General features: G+C 33.9%; 1 protein-coding gene across 1 annotated transcript in view; it reads left to right on the plus strand.

The window, feature by feature from the left end:
* SPATA17 (spermatogenesis associated 17) overlaps window positions 1-16,116 on the plus strand; it is a 90,708-nt gene that overhangs the window by 6,151 nt on the left and 68,441 nt on the right. Inside the window, exons 4-5 of the mRNA XM_056487631.1 lie at window positions 5,396-5,446; window positions 11,125-11,228. Of these exons, the coding sequence (XP_056343606.1) occupies window positions 5,396-5,446; window positions 11,125-11,228 (155 nt within the window). The remainder of the gene's footprint in view (window positions 1-5,395; window positions 5,447-11,124; window positions 11,229-16,116) is intronic.

Consider the following 16,116-nt stretch of genomic DNA (forward strand, 5'->3'; position numbering starts at 1 on the left):
AGACACACACTTAACTTTAATGTAATGAAAAGCACCATTAATTTCAGCAAGCCTACTCATAACAGTGAAGTTAAGTCAGTGTTTAGGTGTTTGCAGCTCTGGAATATTGGTCCCCAAACCAGCAATGAGATCTGCTCATGCAGAAGTCTGCTCACATGACGCTAATTGCAGGATTGGAGCTTTACAAGATGCTTTTTTTTTTTTTTTTCCTGGCCATACTTTCAATTTTGAAAATAAAATAAGCCAATATGTCTATACATTGCTATTTCATGTTTTAGTGGTTTAAATTTCTTACTTAATGAACCTTGAAGTATTTGAGGTTTTGCCTTAAGGCACATGGCAGATCAGAGTCAATCTAATTCCCATGATGAACCTGAAGAGAGTGAAAGTATGTGATAGCACACAAGCTAAAACTTTAGTTTAGGGGACTAAGTAGAATATAATTTAATGTAGAATATGTGGTTTACTTCACTAATTTATCAATTTATGTTAATGTTTTACAGTAGTGTTAAACTTGTTAGTAATTTATTCTTCATTGATTTTGTTAAATTGCTGTTTTTAAGTCAAAACAGACAATTCAAAAAGTAAAAAAAGCTATAATACACCATATATTACAGATCAAAGTTCATACTCCCTACTAAACTATGTTTTCAAGTAGCAGGACTTGAGTACCTGAAAGATCTTTTTTTTTTTTTTTTTTTCCCAAGTCTATCAATAATCTATGTAGAGATTTTCTTTCTTCCAACTTACTAACTGGCTTAACTAATAAATGATGAGCCATCCTTTCAGTTAACAGTAAGTCTTGAATACAGAGCAGATAGCTGTATGGTTGCATTTGATTCTGCTTTGAAAAAAGTAGGACTTCAGCTGAATATTGTTCCTGAGTTTAAGGAAGGTTTGTTTAATCTAAGAAAGCTTCTGTAGAAGACAGACATAATAAACTATCTTAAAATTTTTTAATGAAAAGAAAGGATCTGTGCAGTCCCTGGGACAAGGGAAGGAATCAATGTGATTGAACAGATTTCCTGTAATCACAAACCTAGGAGAGCTAACATCATGAACTTCTCTCAGCTTTCTGTAATGGAATATAATTCTGAAAAATTAAAAGTCTTTAATCAATAAAGCCTTTTGTGTATTTAGTTCTTCAAATAGACATAACTGAAAAACTTATCAAATCTGAAGTCTGTGGAACAATGTAGGACAAAAAATTCTGCAACTTAATACATACATTCTAAATCACTAAATCAATGAATTAATCTAATTTCTGGATTCCAGTACCTATCCAGTGCTAGCCAGGGCTCTTAGAGGAAGAGAATCTCATTAGAAAGCTTACAAATTTTACAGCAATCAGCACAGGAAATTATATTTTTTTCCCTCAAACACTATGCTTTGTTCTTGCCATCTCTTTGATTGCAGAAGACTAAATAGGACAGCTTAATTGGAAGCCTACTGGATTACCACACAAGTATCAGATAAAAAGGCACATTCTACTCCCTTTGTATTCAGTGTGTTTTGGGGTGGACTTAAATATAAGGTGTGAGTTAATACCTTATATTTGTTGTTTTCCTATCTTTACTAAGTTAAGGGCTGAACTTGGAATTTGTAAAAAGCAAAATCTCAGCAGTTTAACATAGCTTTCAAGTTGAAAGATCAGGCAAGGTTTGCAATGAACTCTTGCTAGTAACTCTTGTAATGACTCCTGAGACACAATGAATGAAATGTATAAAACACAATGATGCCTTTGGCATGATAGTTCTTTAAATACACTGGTCACTTTAAAATTTGTCTGCTGATAATGATTGGATTGGTATTTGCTGCCAGCAAACAAGGCAAAGCATATGCACAAAATGCCCATGATTGCTTGATAATAAATCATTTTAATGATTATATTCAAAATTGTGAAATGTGAATGGTACTGATGCGGAAAATAACAAAGGCTGAGGCTCATCAGATTGGCTGTCCATATGTGCAATGCCACTAGTATTTCATTTGCTTCTCCTCTAGTGCCTCTTCCTTTGATTGTTAAGATATATATTTAATAAAAAAAACAACCAATAAACCCTAACAACTATTGATGACATTTAGATGATTAAAGTTATGTGCCTTTCTATTCTAAATATTGGTGTTTTGATATAAAGATTTGTTTTCTAATTAATCTCAAGCTAAAATTAAGAACTTCTGTCCTGCAGTTTGCTTAATAACTTGGTTACATTGGTTGTGTTGGATTCAGAAAGTTTGTATGACCTGCAGGTAGGTATGAATTTTAGAACCAGGCAAACACCAGAACATGAAACAAGCTGTGCATAATTTCTTTATTACTGTTTTCTCAAAGCCAAGGAATCATTTGCTAAAGCAAAGGCAATTGTAACATTTCATTAATATATGAAGTTGGTATCCATGATGGCCATATTTTCAATTTACTTTGGAAGAAGGTATAGTTGAGAAAAGTGAATATTTTATGTTATATATTTTGACACCACCCAGCTTCAAGTCAACAACCAGTTTTAAATCGTTCCAGTCCAATAAGAATGAGACAAATGCCCATTTGCTCTACAAAAAAACATGCACCATGTACAATGCACCATGACCCCATTCACAATTTAGACCATGTGTTGCTTCCTTCTCTCAACCTCGATCTCACCCTCGAACTCAATCAGATTCCTGGTTCTCTTTGAATTTGTCATTTTGTATGAACTCTTTAAAGCAAAAGACACCAATCAGAGCACATTTGTAGATGATCCCCAAGCATGTTTTTAAATACAAAAGGAGAAAGTAATACAAAAGTTTATGTATATAAGACTTCAAATATATTTTAAAAACCTACACTTAAGGTAAGCTGGTAGGAACGTATGCATATTAATATCAGACTTCATGGCAAAGACATCAGAAGTAGAGGTGGCACATGAATGAAATGGGAAAGTAATTCTTTCCAGAGTCAGCCTGGCAGTGCCACCTTTGAATTGGCATTTTATGAAAAAATGAGGGGCAGTCCAATGGCTGTGGGCTGAACTGCATGAAATTCCACTTCAGCATAAGAAAAGAGTCTTCTGGACAAGCAGGTCCCAGTTCAGACCTGAAGAATCTTTTTTTTTTTTTTTAGGAGACCACGTAAATGTAGACTTGGGCTGAAGCACTAAAGTTTGACTTTGTTTTTGTGAATAGCAATGAACATCATCTCCATGATTTGTAATAGCAGAAATTTCTAATCAGGACTAGGAAACAGAGGGCACGCACATTTGCAAGAGAACCTAGATGGGTGACGCAGCCTTTGTCTTTTGCTGCAAGAATAAAGTTGTAAGACAGTTGCGTGAGCAATTCTGCATTTGGGAGACTTATCATTTAGAGCAAGAGTTGAGTAAAAGTAGGAATGTGTAACTTCCTTCTTGTTTGAGTGACCCTCTTAAGTGATGGTAGGGTAAGGCCTAGATTCCCCACACCTTTGTGGGGTGTGCAAATCAGGCCTTAGTTGCCATTGACTGTAAATAGTAGACAGAGTTCTTCAATACTTGTCCAAGCTCAGAGTCAAAGTGGTCCCACATTGTCTCTCAGTATGGATGACATAAAGAGCATTAATGATATTAGGACTCTAATTTATATTCCTTAATGAAATGGGATGCATTCAGACCTAAGTGCTCACAGTCTTCAAATATGAGAAGAATAAACAAAAAGACGTAAAGTTGTTTAGTTTAATCAATGATGGACAGAAATCTGATTAATATTTTTAAGCTTAGAATAATTTTAAGTTTCCATTAAAATGTGTTTAATCTATTTGGTGGAGTGGTAATTCTTATATTCCCTTCCAAAGAAAGAAAAGATGAACTGCAACCTAAAATTTTATCAATTTAATCAAGAAGTTTAGGGATATGCTTAAGTCAGGCAACCACTATTTCAATCCATTATTAACTATCTACAGTTAGTATCACTCAGTAAATACTTGTGGAGAATAAAGGGGAGAGAGACAGTCCATTATTTATTCTAATTTGTACATTTGGGGTAGATTTTCCCTTGAATATATATATGTATATATCTATGTGTATGTATACACCTCCACACATATGCATGAAACTTCTTTGAACTTTAAAAATTCTATAATTTTCTTTCACATAAGAAATATATTTTCTACTGTTTCCATTATTAGTAGATTGGTATGATATTAAAGTGAGCATTTAAAATGCACCTTAATTAAACTGCAGGAATTATGCCTTGCTTAATGTAATGAAGAAAGAGAATTTAAAATGAAGTAGCATCATTGTGTTCATTTGTAAATAACATATTGCAGCCAACTGTTTCTTAATTGCCCAGACTGTTGATAAATAATCCAGTCCTGCTGCTCTCCACAGACAATTTGCTTTGGATCAGACTAGGCAATTCAAATAACACTAATTACAGTGAAACCCTTTTATAGTGAATTCCTGTTTGCCATGGGGGAGAAAATCACTATATCAGGGGAAAGCACTTTTGCCTTTGATTTGTGTCTAAAACATGAGAAACACATAAAAGCTGCATGTTGTGCTAAATAAAGGACATACTCTTGCATTCAAAGTACTTATATTTTACTTTTTATGATACAATTGTGAATTATGTTCATTTTGCATTTGTAATTAGAGGGCGGAACAGATGTGAAAGCTTAGTTTAAAGTGATGTATCCATTAAAATAACCTATGATGCCAAGTGATTGCTTAGTATAATAGGGGATTCGTTCACTATGAGAGGAATTCTACTTTATTGGAAGGAAACCAGGACTTCAGGAAATGTTTTCTATATCAGGGGATTCACTGTAACATGGTATCATTGTATTTATGATTTTATGATGTTAAAATGAATATTAAATGAAACAAAATTCCCAACGATTACTCGGGAGGCAGCTAAGTACATAACATTTAGTACAGATGGTTGGAAGGCACAATTTTGCTCCATCACTGCATCCGTATCCTTGAACGATTTCGACTGAAGACAGCATTTCTCTGAATTTTTCATTAAACCAGACATCTTGAAATATGAATTCCTTTTATGTTTCTGTGAGTTTTGGCTAAAAGAACCCCAGTGAATAAATCATACAATACTACATGTCACCAGCACTTGTGAATATTTCTGCTTTGTTATTCTACTCTCAGTAGAGCACCATTGATTATCAAACTCAGCGGAGAGCATTTTATGATCATATATCTCCATTAGCTCCTAGTTTGACTACCATAGATTTTTCTGGTTAAGCCTGCATTATGTATTAGGAAGCCTATCTCTTCAATACAAAGTTTGATTTTATTCTCTCTAAGCCTAGAACTCTTATTATGTATTATGTATAAAGATTCTTATCTTTTATATGTAAAAATAACAGGACTGTCTTTGTGTAACTGAGATATATGCAATCTTTTTTTTTTTTTTTCTTGATTCACAGAGAGCATATTTTATTAAGAAGCTGGAATTCTACAATGAAATGGCTGTCAGGGTAAATATTTCTTCACTTGTTAAACAAATGAAAAGTCAATTGTGCTCCGAATTTGCTTTTAATAAAATGAGCAAAGCAGAATAATATACAGTTAATTGATATGCTGATGGCAACAGCAGGAAATACTACATAGTTAAAAATTTAAGTTACACTGAGTGGTCAGGGTTGTATTTGAAAACTGAATTTGAGGTACGGGAATGTGTCTTGCCCCGTTTAAATGTCCATTGGACCTTACCATGTATGATACTGATAAAAACATTCTATCTACCAGTGTTCTTACAATTGTAATAACATTTGTTCTACAAATGTAGACATATATTTACAATTCTGATGAACTGCAGGGCTTTTAAGCTTGTTGATGTGGCTGTGCTTTTTCTCTTGTTAGTACATGACATTTGATGTATTGGATCTCAAGAGTTAGAGAGCACAGAACAATTTCATTGCTTAAACATAGAGGTGGAACTGAACTGATCTCACTGATGATATTATGAGTGAATTTTGCTAGATGAAGAAGAATATAAACAAACCTTGAACTTCAATGAATCTACAGCAGATGAAGTTTGTGGTGGGTGAAACTGCAAAACATATTTAACTAGAAACTAGATTTTTTTTTCCTGAACTTTGAAACTGCACTTGAAAAAAAGATGTAAAACAAATATGGCAAAAACATAAATTTTTTTTTGAGATGAAGTCTTTTTGTGTTACTTATTTCTTTCATTCTGTGATATAAAACTGCTTTACTTTAGAAGCCTGTATCTTTTTAGGCCAGGCAGCTTACCTTTTGAATTCTACCAAATGTAGGAATATGGTGACAATGGAGATTAACCCAGGGAAACTCCTGTCTAGTAAGAAGATTCTCAGAATGGATTTTAATTTTGTTGCCTCTCTGAGTCCAGAATAACTCAGAGTCAAGAGATCTGTACTCATCAGGTGTTCTGCTTAATTCTGGTTCTCTCAAAGGCACAAAGTAGAATCTTACAGTTGGTGCATGTTAAAGAACTGAAGGTGTTTACCAGCAGTTTAATACCTTACAAATGTACCTTTTTGTTGTTGTTATAGTTCTTTCCTTACTTAGCTAGTTTGAAAGTATTCTGCAGTGGATAAATGCTGTTTACTCATGCAGCTGTGATCAGTGAGAAAACATAAGATGTAAGCCAGCTCTTAAAAGTTGCCTCTGTACTTTCAGAAGATATTTGGAGACCAAATTTCAGAGGTAATTATGTATTCTAGTCAAATGGAGTTTTGCATTTGGTCTTTCATTTTTAAAATAATTGAATGTGTTCCCATTCATTTGTAATGGAAATATAATGTTGAATCATTAGGTGACATAAATCTTCAAAGTACCATTTTTTCAGTCGTCCTTTTCTTTAATGGAAATTTAAATCAGTAGAAAACAAAAGAACAGATCTTTATTTAGTTGCAAATGTCAAAATTTGATTTCCTCTATCTAAATCTTGTGCTGCCATATCTGCAGAGCAGACTTAAAATGCTACCAATCTGAAAAACTGAATGTGTTGGGATTTTTTTTTTCTCACATGTTTCTTGAAGAACTAACCAAGGTCCAATAGCAAATCAGGCCTGTTGAGCTCCTGCATAGATGATATGTGCTCAAACTTTAAGCTTCTTAAGGCAACAGTTCCTTATATTCACACATCATGAGCTTGATTCATGATTAATATAGCTCAGTGTTTTAAAATATAACAATAACTGTGTATATTTTTCTATTTAACCACTTAGTTTTGTCTCATGGTATTATTAACTATTTATTTCAGTTTATAGTCACTCTTTAGAAAGGCAGTTTCCATTTTGGCATTTGAAGTATGATTGAGGGCAAACACATGCTCATAGTTTTGAAGCCAGTCTATGTATCTTGTCCTTCTGGATTGCATTTGGTTGTAATCAGAGCTATCAGTTTTACCTTTAAAATTAAATCAGAGATCTTGTTTAAATCACTTTCAGTTTTGCGGCAAAATACGATTCTCTCTCTTAAAAGATTTAAGGTTGCTGTAAATTTTCAGCAACAAAAGTAATCGTATGGCAAAAAAAAATAAATTCCACGAGCAGATGGCTTTTGATATATCAAGGTTTTGCCATTTGTTTTAGTGCTTAAAATAAACATTATTTATAAGACCACTTACATTTTGATGTTACTTAATGAGGAATATGCATCATTGATTTGACTAGCTTAAGAGGTCATTTAGAACTTGCCCGTTAACAAGCTGTAATCTGCTGAGCACACAATGACTTTGTTTAAAATTATCTGTTCAGTGCTGATCAATGACAATAATTGTTTTGTACCAATCACTGTTGAAACTTGCTAATTACTTTGAAGGGCATACACACACTTGTCTCTTCTTTTTCAAGAATTTTTTAAACATTCACCTTGGAATTAAAAGGAAATGCAGTCATAACATTATACTTCTTTATAAAAGCAAACATTTAGAACTTTCACATTGAAAATAAGATCATCAGAAGCTTTTTATAAAATGGTCTTTCCTACAAAGATTAGTCCTTGGTTTTGGGATCTCTGACATACAATATTAGGGAAACAGAAATCAGGCATAAAATAATTTGAGACTCAATGCAGTTTTTCTTACTTATATTACATTCAGTTGAAATCAGTGAGTTCATTTTGAACAGAAAGTGGTGTAAATAAAGGTAGAGTGCAGCATTTAATTGGTACACTGAGCCCATTGGAGGTAATTATAGCTTTATACTATTTGAGCCTTTTGTCTTTGAGTTTGAGTTTTGATCCTTAACCCAGAAATATCCAGTTCTGCATTTATAACTATGAGGTGAAGACTGTCAGAAAGAGTTTCAAAGGGACCATAATCCTGCATTAATGAGCACATGGCTATATAGGAGCCAAGTTGCTCTTGTTGAGAAATTTTGAAGCCAAACAGAAAAACAAAGCTAAGATCCTTATTCACATGCAAAGGATTTTGCTTAATCCCAGATCTCTGAAGGCATACTCATTCTCTGCTCTTTCTCTATTCCTTTTTAACCCAATAAGCTTGTGTATGAGAAAGTAGTCTTGCAAAGAATATGAAATTTACTATCACCTAGTGCAAAGCAGCCTGTCTAGAACCTTTCTTTCTTGTTCCCAGAGCTCTTATTTATTCATATTATAACAATATCTAGAGGTCCAAATCTCTTTCATTCAAAAAAACCCAAAACAAAACCAAAAAACAAAATCTAAAACCAAACCAAACCGAAAAGACAATAACAAAAAAAAACCAAAAAACAAAAAAAACCACAAAAACAAAAACAAAAACAAAAAAACCAACCAAACAAACAAAAAAAGCCAAAACCAAACAAAACTCAACCAAGAAAAAACACCAAAAAACCAAACAAAAAATCACAAACAAATAACAGCATCTAGGTTAAAAAAATGCAACTTTTGAAATTCATTTCAAGTCTTAATTGGGAGGGAAGGAAAATCCATACTGATGCACAAAAGGGAAATGGAAGTATATATTAACACTGGAAGTTAATATCCTTTTATTCTTAATAACTAACACATACCTCAAAGAATTACTGGAAGCTTTTCTGTGATTCTTATTCTCTTGTCAAATCTCACATAAAAAGACAGTCATAACTGTACCTCAAGGTGCCATCAGTTGGGGCCAAATGTTGGTTTTTGCTGTGAAGAGTAGTGTTTGGGGATTTGTGTATGCAAAATGGTGACAAAGTATGAAATATTCAGCCCTGTTTTAGTTGGTCTCCTTTTAGATGGCTCCAGTAAAATCTGCAGGTGGAAAAATTGCAAAAGTTCTATAAGTTGTCATGGTGGTACAGAATTGGACTGCACTGGAACTGGTAGGAGTAGAGAGAATGTTGCCTGTTACTGAAGAACATTCCATAGACTTCATGACAAAGATTCTGAAATTACTGAGTGCAGTGATTTCTGACCATCTGGGCAATTGGCATCTTTCTAAATTTGCCTTTTTCCTGAATCAAACACAAAACCAATTACATTCTTCCTTTCCCTGCACACACACCCTCCCCCCCACCCCCATTTAAGAAAGATGCTTATTTAGAAAAAGGTAGGCTAAGAAAAAAAGCCCAGTAGCACAAATACATGAACTTCACACCACTTAAAAAATTCATCCCTTGCTTCTGGAAAGAGAAGGGTTGATGTAAATCAAAAAAAGTTCCTTGTAGGTACACTCACGTGTTTAAGTTCTTGAAAAATCTGGTAGCTAGGGGCTCACAGGAAAAGGAGAATTCTTAGTACATTGCAACATTTTACACTTCTATGCATTTAGATAAGAGGAGTAGCTTCTGTGTAGTAAAACCTCTAACTTCTTGCTTTTTACATGTAGATTCTGCCTTTCACCTATTATGTCTTTTAAGATTTCAAAACTATAAAGGTCAAAGAGATCGATGTTGGAGCAAATGAAGCTGCTGCAGACTAGAAGATAAAATTGGGAGATTAAAGTAGAAAAATATTGAGGGAAAAAAGAGACAAAATGTAATGAAGGAAGTAAAGAATATTTTGCAGGAAAATTAATAATAAGTTCAAGGATGGAAGGATGTAAAGATGGAGGAACTAGACCCTGAAAAGAGAGGAAAAGATATTTATTTTTCAGATATAGAGATCCAGAGTACACTGACCTCTTATGGCAAGGGAAATCAGGAGCAAGGGCAGCCCTCAGCATGAGTGAATAGAGCAAGTTACATCTTTCACCTCTACATGTCGTGGCATAGGGATAAATATAACTCACCAAATGGCAGTCCTGCTAGCTTTTTACCTAATTACAGAATCACAGAATTACAGAATTATTTAGGTTGTGAAAGGCCTCAAAATTTTTTGAGTCCAGCCTTTGACTGATCACCACCATGTCAACTAGACTATGGCACTAAATGCCATGTTCATTTGTTTCTCAAACTCTTTCAGGGATGATGACTCCCCCATTTCCCTGAGCAATGCTTAATTGTCCATTCTTAATCCTTACTTTGCCATGCCAAAAAGCAGTTAACAGGTAATGATTTCAGAAACATAATGGTTAGAATTTTCGAGTATCAGAGAAGGTTTAAATGCATTTGTTGAAATCACTTCTTGAGGAAGGTTGGGTAGGCTAATGTTTTTTTTAATTTGTTTGTTGGTTTTTTGGTTGATTTTTTTTGGTGTGGATTTTTTTTTCCCCTGACTGACACACCAAAATATTAACCCTTTTTGTTGGAGCATGCTACCTAATTTCTATTTGTAATACAACTTTATAACTAGCTTCAGATGAAGAGCTTTTCTGCTCCCAGTTAGGCTTTCTCTGGGTTAGGCTTTCTCTGTTATGCAAAAGAATAGTATTTCTTGAGAAGAATGAAACTAATGTTTCAATAGACCTGAATCATTTTGCATTGGAGATGATAGAATTGCAATTTATAAATGAACTTTCCAGAAAGTCTGATTCATTGAGTTCCTGGGAAGGCTTTTTTTCAGTTTACTTGTGCTTGCAGAGCACAAAGGTGAAAACGTAGCAGGAAATGTGATGAGGTGGTGACTTAGTGCTACATTATGTTACAACCTACACTAATTTTCTTCATTGAAACTTATCTGTGCTTTTACTTGGTATCACTTTAAGGAAAGAGGTAGAGGTACTTGGGATCTAGTACTTACATTTGATATGCATGAAAACTTTTGATTTGAAATACCCTAAGCAACTATTTATTTCCTCCAGATCCAGAAAATGTGGCGAGGCTATTATGTTCGGAAGTATATCCATAACTTTTCTGCACTGAAGAGGTACCTGGAAGCGGTTTCTCTGAATAATGAGTTTGTCAGGTAAAGATAAAAGCTCCATGTGATAAAGCATTCATTTGCTCTTCTTTTATTTGTAGAAAATTTGTGGCACTAATTAAAGTATTTCTCTGAGTGTAGGTTCCCCTCCATTGTCAAATACATACATCTATCAGTCATCATTCTCTTTATCCTATTCATGTTGCACCACATTCTGTTCTCATTTACACTATAATGAATTCAGAATAATTTCTTTGAATTAATTAGGTATGTTCTGAGTTTGTACTAATTTAATAAAAATGGATTTGGCTCTTCACCTATGCTTTGAACTCATAGGTTATTATGCCCTAAATAGGGTTTGTTGAACTAGATTTTTTTTCCTCACTATACATAAGCTAACCAAAAATTTGTTTTTATAATTTGTTTTGAATATGATTATTGACAATTAATGCAAGGGCAGATTTGGATTTAAGTTTCATACATGAACCATACTATGAATATTATTTGGAAAAGATTCTGATGAAGCAGATTCTTTTAATGGTTACAGAAGAGAACCAATAGCTTGTCAGATTTCTGTATGGAAGCATTGTTCCTCTATGTTCTTACTCTGTCTCTTCTATGCATCCATTGTCTTTCCCTGTACTTAAGCTGAAACCTTACTGAAATAGTGGTAATTATTTCCCTCTAGTGGATTTGATATCCTGATCCACGACCATTACTCAGATAACAGTGGAAACAAACAGACAAAATGCTGGCTGACCATGATCATTCATCTCAGTGTAAATGAAAGCTGTTGGACAAAATCCATGCAGTGCTTGCCATTCAGAACATCTGAGACTAATTTTTGCTTTCTCAAGCACAGAAATATAAGGCAGTCTAGTAAACTAGTATGTCTAGAAATTTTGTCTAAATCACATGGCAAAGATTGTCACATAAAGAAGCATATGAAAGTTATATATGAAAAAACCCCAGGATTATCCAAATTCTTTGTATGCTGGTTATTAATTGATATTATTCTTCCACAGTACAGCTGGTGCTATATCCTCTTTGTCATAGCAGTATTTCTTGTGCATTACATTGTTACCTATAATGAACCATACTGATAGTCACCTACCTCTGATCTCATTATTATTCATTTAAGTGTATTCTGTGCAGAAAATTAGGTCACAACTCAGCAAAACCAGACTTAAACATTCTGTTATAGCTTCTATGGTATCTTCTTGATCTGAAATTCTCAAAATGTTATCTTTTCTTGAAAAGGTAGAATCCTAAGAAGATTAGACCAAACTTTGGAAAATTATTGAAGCCATAACTTCTCTGGTTTAAAATCCATATCACTAGTTGAACTCCAAAAACATAACCTGCTTCTTTGTTCATAATTGTTCTATCACTCTTCTCCATTCCCTGTCCATACCTAGACCATGGCTCATAACTTGTTGCTTAGATTGACCTTTGATGTATGCCAACAAAACAAGATAGCAAGTGGTATTCCTGCTGCACTGTGAACATGAATTGATTGGAGCTTTGTATTTTATTTCCCCACACCCACAATAGATCAATGCTGGGTATATCTAACTTTGGAAGACTACAAAAATACTTGGCCTTCAGTACTTCAAAATTTTGATCAAATTCCCTAGTATTTAGTTTAGATTATTGAAAACAGTAAAGTCTATGCACTGCATAGATATTTTAACCAAGAAACAATTCTGTGCTCTTTAACAGGTAAGATGAGCAGTATGACTTCAGGTACATAAAAATGTGTCAAAACTAGTCTGTGATATGTATTCCAGAGTTCACAGAAATACATGTCTTTCAGGTGAAAAAGAAAATCCATCTTTTCAGATAAAAAAAGTTAAAAATTCTTTTTTGAGCTAATTTGTACAAATGGATCTTATTGTTTCAGGTTTTAAAATGCATGGGTTCCCAAGTGCAATCAAGAATCACTGCAGTAATCCCTTTACTGGGGTACATTTGAAAACTAATATGTATATCACCTTCAACATTCTTCTTATGAAATCTAACAGATGTTTAGTGAGGATTAGGTGTAGGCCCTCAGCCAAACAGATTTTTCCTGTCATTGGGCTAAGTTGCTGCCAACTACTTTGGCCCCAAGGTGGCCCACTGTGTTTCTGATGTGGAATATTGAGCCAGGTGGAGGAAAGATTCTCCTCATATTTTTATTTGCCATCACATTGGCTCTGGACAAGTATAACCTCAATGTTCATATACATTTTTGCATATAAAATTATTGCAACTCTACACTGTAAAAAACGTAAGGAATTGTCAGAAATAGAGGGAATGCATTTATGAAATTGATGGGTTTTATTAAAACATCAATATTATAGAAATTTACTTGTTTTTGACAGAGACTCATACACTTGTGCACTCAGATTAGTCTGTGAAATAATGCACATGAATACATGAAACTGTCCCCTGCCTCCCCCACAAAAAAAAGCAAAATATATTTTTAATTTCAAAAATTTGTTTACAATTTGTTCTTTCTAGAATTATGATGTAATTCTAAATTGAACTATACTGTACAGTTCTCTGTTTTATCTATTCTAGAGTAACTAACTGACCGAATTTTTATTTGTCAACACCTATCTAAAATCACATTGCAAGACCTTCTATCTTTTGGACACCAGAGTCAGGATTTTTGTCTAATTTTTTCCTCTTTCATTAAGGAGGAGCTTAAATCATTCCTCACTCATTTCTAAGAGAAACTTCAGAGGCAGTTCTCATGAAACTTTGGACATTCTGTTAAGTTTCTTATAAGAATATCTTTAAAGAGTTGTTGACCAAAGTTTGTTTCCTTCTCATTCCTCCTTTACCCTAGGTTTTTGTTGTTTTGTTTTGTTTTTTTTTTTTTTTTAAATAAGGGTCACTTGTTGTTCTAAGTGGTTTTCTCAACCAGTAGCCACATCTTTACCATTTAGCTTTAATACAAACCGTCCTTATTTAATAGCTGCCCTCATTTAGTAGCCAGACCTTTATCATTTGTCTTTAGTGTGAAAGCCCCAGGAGAAAGTAAACTTAATAGAAGCTGCCCCAGTTTAAAGCCATAGAGGAATGTAATTAAGTTTAACAGAAATTGATTTAACAGAATTTGACCTAAAATATAATTAAATAATGATAGTCATATTATGTGTGAGTTCCCACTCACTTAACAGACTGGTTATGGCATTGTTAGACTTAACAGACTTAGGGCCTTTGAACAAACTGAAGATGGCTCTCTGCTGTAGCTCCCAGACTGGCTAAATTCCTCCAGCATTCCTATCACTTCCCACTGCTACAGAACCACTAGGTCTGATGGCTGCTGGTGTAGAGTCCCTAGGAGTTACGTTGAGAAGTGTGTGAAGGAATCCCTTCAGAGATGGAAAGGAACAAATTTGAACCCTAAACTCTGTCTACATAAGGACATACTCAGGTTTTTCTTAATATTTGTACAGTTTAGCTTCAGTGTAGTGACGAAATGGGTTCATTAGTCCTGAGTTCTCTTTTGCCTAAAAGATATAGGAAGTTCTTAATGAAGAAGGTAAAAAACTTGTTCTTAAATATTTATTTTACTGTATTTTGCTGTTTAGATTTTAGTAATAAATGTTCATCTGTAGCATCCATTTTTATTTAAATACTGATATATACTGTATTCTATCTCAATATGGACTAGTTAGATGGTTTCATTTATAAATATATGCATGAAAGTAAATCTCATTACTTCTTAGTGCTGTTACTGTATTGAATTGTAAGGGAAAATACTGTTTTTTGAAACATTCTTAGAGCTGCATTTACCATCTCCGAGAGCTGGCTAAATGGTTACAAGGGGAAATATGCCAAAATCAATTAGCATAGGCTATAACTCCATATGATGCATTAGGATTTTGTTTTATGTGAAATAGTTTCCAGTCCGTGATAAGCAAATGGACATCACTTCATATAAATTAGCATGCTGGTGCCATTATATCCGAAGAATTTATGGATGATGTCAGTTGCCCAACTGTGTGATTAACTTGCAGTTCTTTGCCTAAGGTTATCTACAGACTGGCCTTTAAACTGTAGTAAAGGAACTTTGCTGTATGTCAGGTGTGCAAGTAGAGGTAAGATTTTAGAATGTATTGCTCCATTTACTGATGAATAGCACCATTTAAATTTTTCCCTAAGCACAGAGCTGAGTAAAGACAGCAGTAAAACTAACATCAGAAAACTAACAAAGCAGTGGCAAAGTACTGACATTGGGGTTCATATGTAATCAAGGCAGGTAGTTCAGCTTTCTTGACTACTGAATAAACTCTGACTTAAAGACAGCAAACTAAGGCCTGAGTCTGCCTTTAATAACCATCATAGTTTATGTAAACATTTTTGAGTTTATGAATCAGGAATTTCACACACTTGCAGGATCAATACCTTCTTTCCATTGTTACATTAGTAGTGAGTGGCCCTGGAGAGTGTGACTTTAATCCAAGTTTCACTAGCTGTTCTATCAGCAGATTAGTTTCACAGTCATCATTAAAACTTCCAGGTCTTCAAGACACGTCAGTGAAATAGATAATATAAAGTGATAAAATTACTTCCTTGGCAATATGTTTATTCTCAAATCATTTGTGCAGCTTGATTTTTTATAAGCCTGATGAAGAGTGAAATGAAAGAGTACTTACATGTTGCTGTTGATCTAATCCAATTTTAGTTATTCTGTAAATATGCCTGAGAATGCTTTATGGAAAAAAGTAAGATTACCTACCTTTTTCTAGATTACTGTACCATTTCTGAATTGTATTTTCTTTTAACATGGCAACATTTAGCATTTAACTCAGCTTCTTAAAACGTTTGAGGTACAGCTATTTTCCATGGAGTGGGCTTGAAATAAGTTATTTTTTTGTCATAGTAATATGAGGAGAACTTCCTAAGCCTCTACTTGTCTGTTCCTTTTTGATAAAGA

The sequence above is a fragment of the Oenanthe melanoleuca genome, chromosome 3 (assembly GCF_029582105.1).
Source record: "Oenanthe melanoleuca isolate GR-GAL-2019-014 chromosome 3, OMel1.0, whole genome shotgun sequence".
Lineage (NCBI taxonomy): Eukaryota > Metazoa > Chordata > Aves > Passeriformes > Muscicapidae > Oenanthe > Oenanthe melanoleuca.